Here is a 1,779-nt window from a genome sequence, read left to right as displayed (position 1 = left end):
GGCCTTTACCTTTCAGGGCCTTAGTTTGCCCTGGAAAAGGCAAATGTGGGATAGGATCCTATCCAGATTTGTCTAGGATTCCAAAGCCCCAGAACTTCTGCAGCCCCAAGACTGAACCAACATCCCTAATGTCTCCAGAAGGGATGTATCCACACCACAAAGCTCTTCTGGCACCCCCCCTCCCAAAACTCCCTTCCCCACCATGCCTCTAAGGGCCAGATGAGGGGAACCAAGGCCCTGCAAACGCTCAGGCAGGCATGTGAGAAAGCTCTTTACTGGGGGGTACAGCAAGGAGGAGCAAGGCCATCTCCCCCTACCTGCCCCCACCCCCTCCTAGGGCCCTGGGATGAGGGGGGGGTCTCCCCTCCACCGGACCACCACTGTCTTTGGTACAATAAATAGAAAACAAGGGGGGATAGGGGGTCAAGGGTCCAGTCCTCAGTGGGGAGAGTGTGGCCAACCCCCTCTCCTTGACCCCCTGCCCCAGGCCCCAATCAGTGCAGGCCTCACCCACCCCAGCTGGGTAGCAGCAATTCCAGTCAAGGGGAGAGATGAGGATGGGAGCCCAGGGCCCCCAGATGGGGGGAGGGTATGGCTTCAGGAGGGGCCCCAGGGAGAGGGCAGGGTCATGAGCTGGCTGCTGTACTCTGGGGTACACCACGAAGGCCTAGGCGAGGCCCCAGAGTGGCAGGGTCATCAGGGGGTGGGAGAGGTGGACGACCTCCTGTCATCCGAGTCCGGAGGGCTGAGGCAGCCGGGTGCTGGGGGGCAGGCGCTGGGTGAGGTGGGGAGCAGTCTGGAGGGCCGCCCACCAGGCTCACATCCATCAGCTCCGGGGGTGGTGGCGAAGTTGGTGATGGGGGACGGCCAAGGCATCGGGGTTGAGGGGGTAACTGGGCCCCTGTCCCCGGCAGTGACGAGGCAGAGGTAGGGGCTTGATGTGTCTTGTGGGGCACATCACCCCCCGCCCAAGGGCGCAGCGGCTGGGAGGGTGGGACCTGAAAAACCAAAGCATCAGTTGGTGAGACAGACCTGGGTCTGAAAGTCTAGGCGTCCCATCACCCACCTTCAAAGCCCTCAAAGCCCCAGTACCTGGGGGCTGTTCATCTCACAGTCAGTGATGGGGGGCCCAGGGCCCCCACAGTATCTGTTGCTGTAGCGATAGGTCCGGTTGTCACTGGAGGAGCCACTGGAGCCTCCTAGAAGTGCCAGGGAGGAGAGGCCACAGGTGAGGAGAGAGGTAGCTGGTTTGGGGGTTGCTAAGTCTGTTTCACGGCCTAGGCCCAGATTTGTACTCATCTGCCAGAACTCATCTGAAGGATCCAGTTTTGCGATTTGGGGTCAGAATTTTGTTTTGGGCATTAAGAGTCCAAACAGTTTTAGGGATGTGAGCCCAGGCCCAGCTTCAGGAGTCATGTCAGGGCCACATGGGGCTTGCTTACCCCATCTTATTTTGGAAAACCAGGCTGTTTCAAAGGCCCACTGACAGGGTCACCCAGGCCAGGGCAAACCAGAGCTGACCCCACCCTGCTGTTCCCTTCTGGGCACTGGGCACCCACCAGAGCTGGAGATGGAGCTGGCGGTGCTAGAGGAGGGGCACGTGTCGAGAGGTGCGGGCGAGGTGGAGGCACTGCTGCCTGCCGGGCCCGTGTTGGTGGCCTCGTCGGCCGTACGGCGGAAGAAACCATGCTGCAGAGCCCCCAACGGGCTGATGCGGGCAGCGGGCTCATACTCCAGCATGCGCAGCACCAGGTCCTGGAAGCGGAGGTAGTCGGCGGG

At 61.2% G+C, this 1,779-nt stretch overlaps 1 protein-coding gene across 1 annotated transcript in view; it reads right to left on the bottom strand.

The window, feature by feature from the left end:
• Nucleotides 1-258: 258 nt before the first annotated feature.
• Nucleotides 259-1,779, bottom strand: part of Dyrk1b (dual specificity tyrosine phosphorylation regulated kinase 1B) — an 8,098-nt gene continuing 6,577 nt past the window's right edge. Inside the window, 3 exon segments of the mRNA XM_015496864.2 lie at nt 259-998; nt 1,093-1,199; nt 1,560-1,779. The exon segment at nt 1,560-1,779 is cut by the window's right edge and continues 21 nt beyond it. Of these exon segments, the coding sequence (XP_015352350.2) occupies nt 627-998; nt 1,093-1,199; nt 1,560-1,779 (699 nt within the window). The 3' untranslated portion in view covers nt 259-626.

This window comes from Marmota marmota, unplaced genomic scaffold, assembly GCF_001458135.2.
Source record: "Marmota marmota marmota unplaced genomic scaffold, marMar, whole genome shotgun sequence".
Taxonomy (NCBI): domain Eukaryota; kingdom Metazoa; phylum Chordata; class Mammalia; order Rodentia; family Sciuridae; genus Marmota; species Marmota marmota.
Note: the sequence above shows the minus strand (reverse complement) of the source record. Positions and strands in the feature narration are given on the sequence as shown.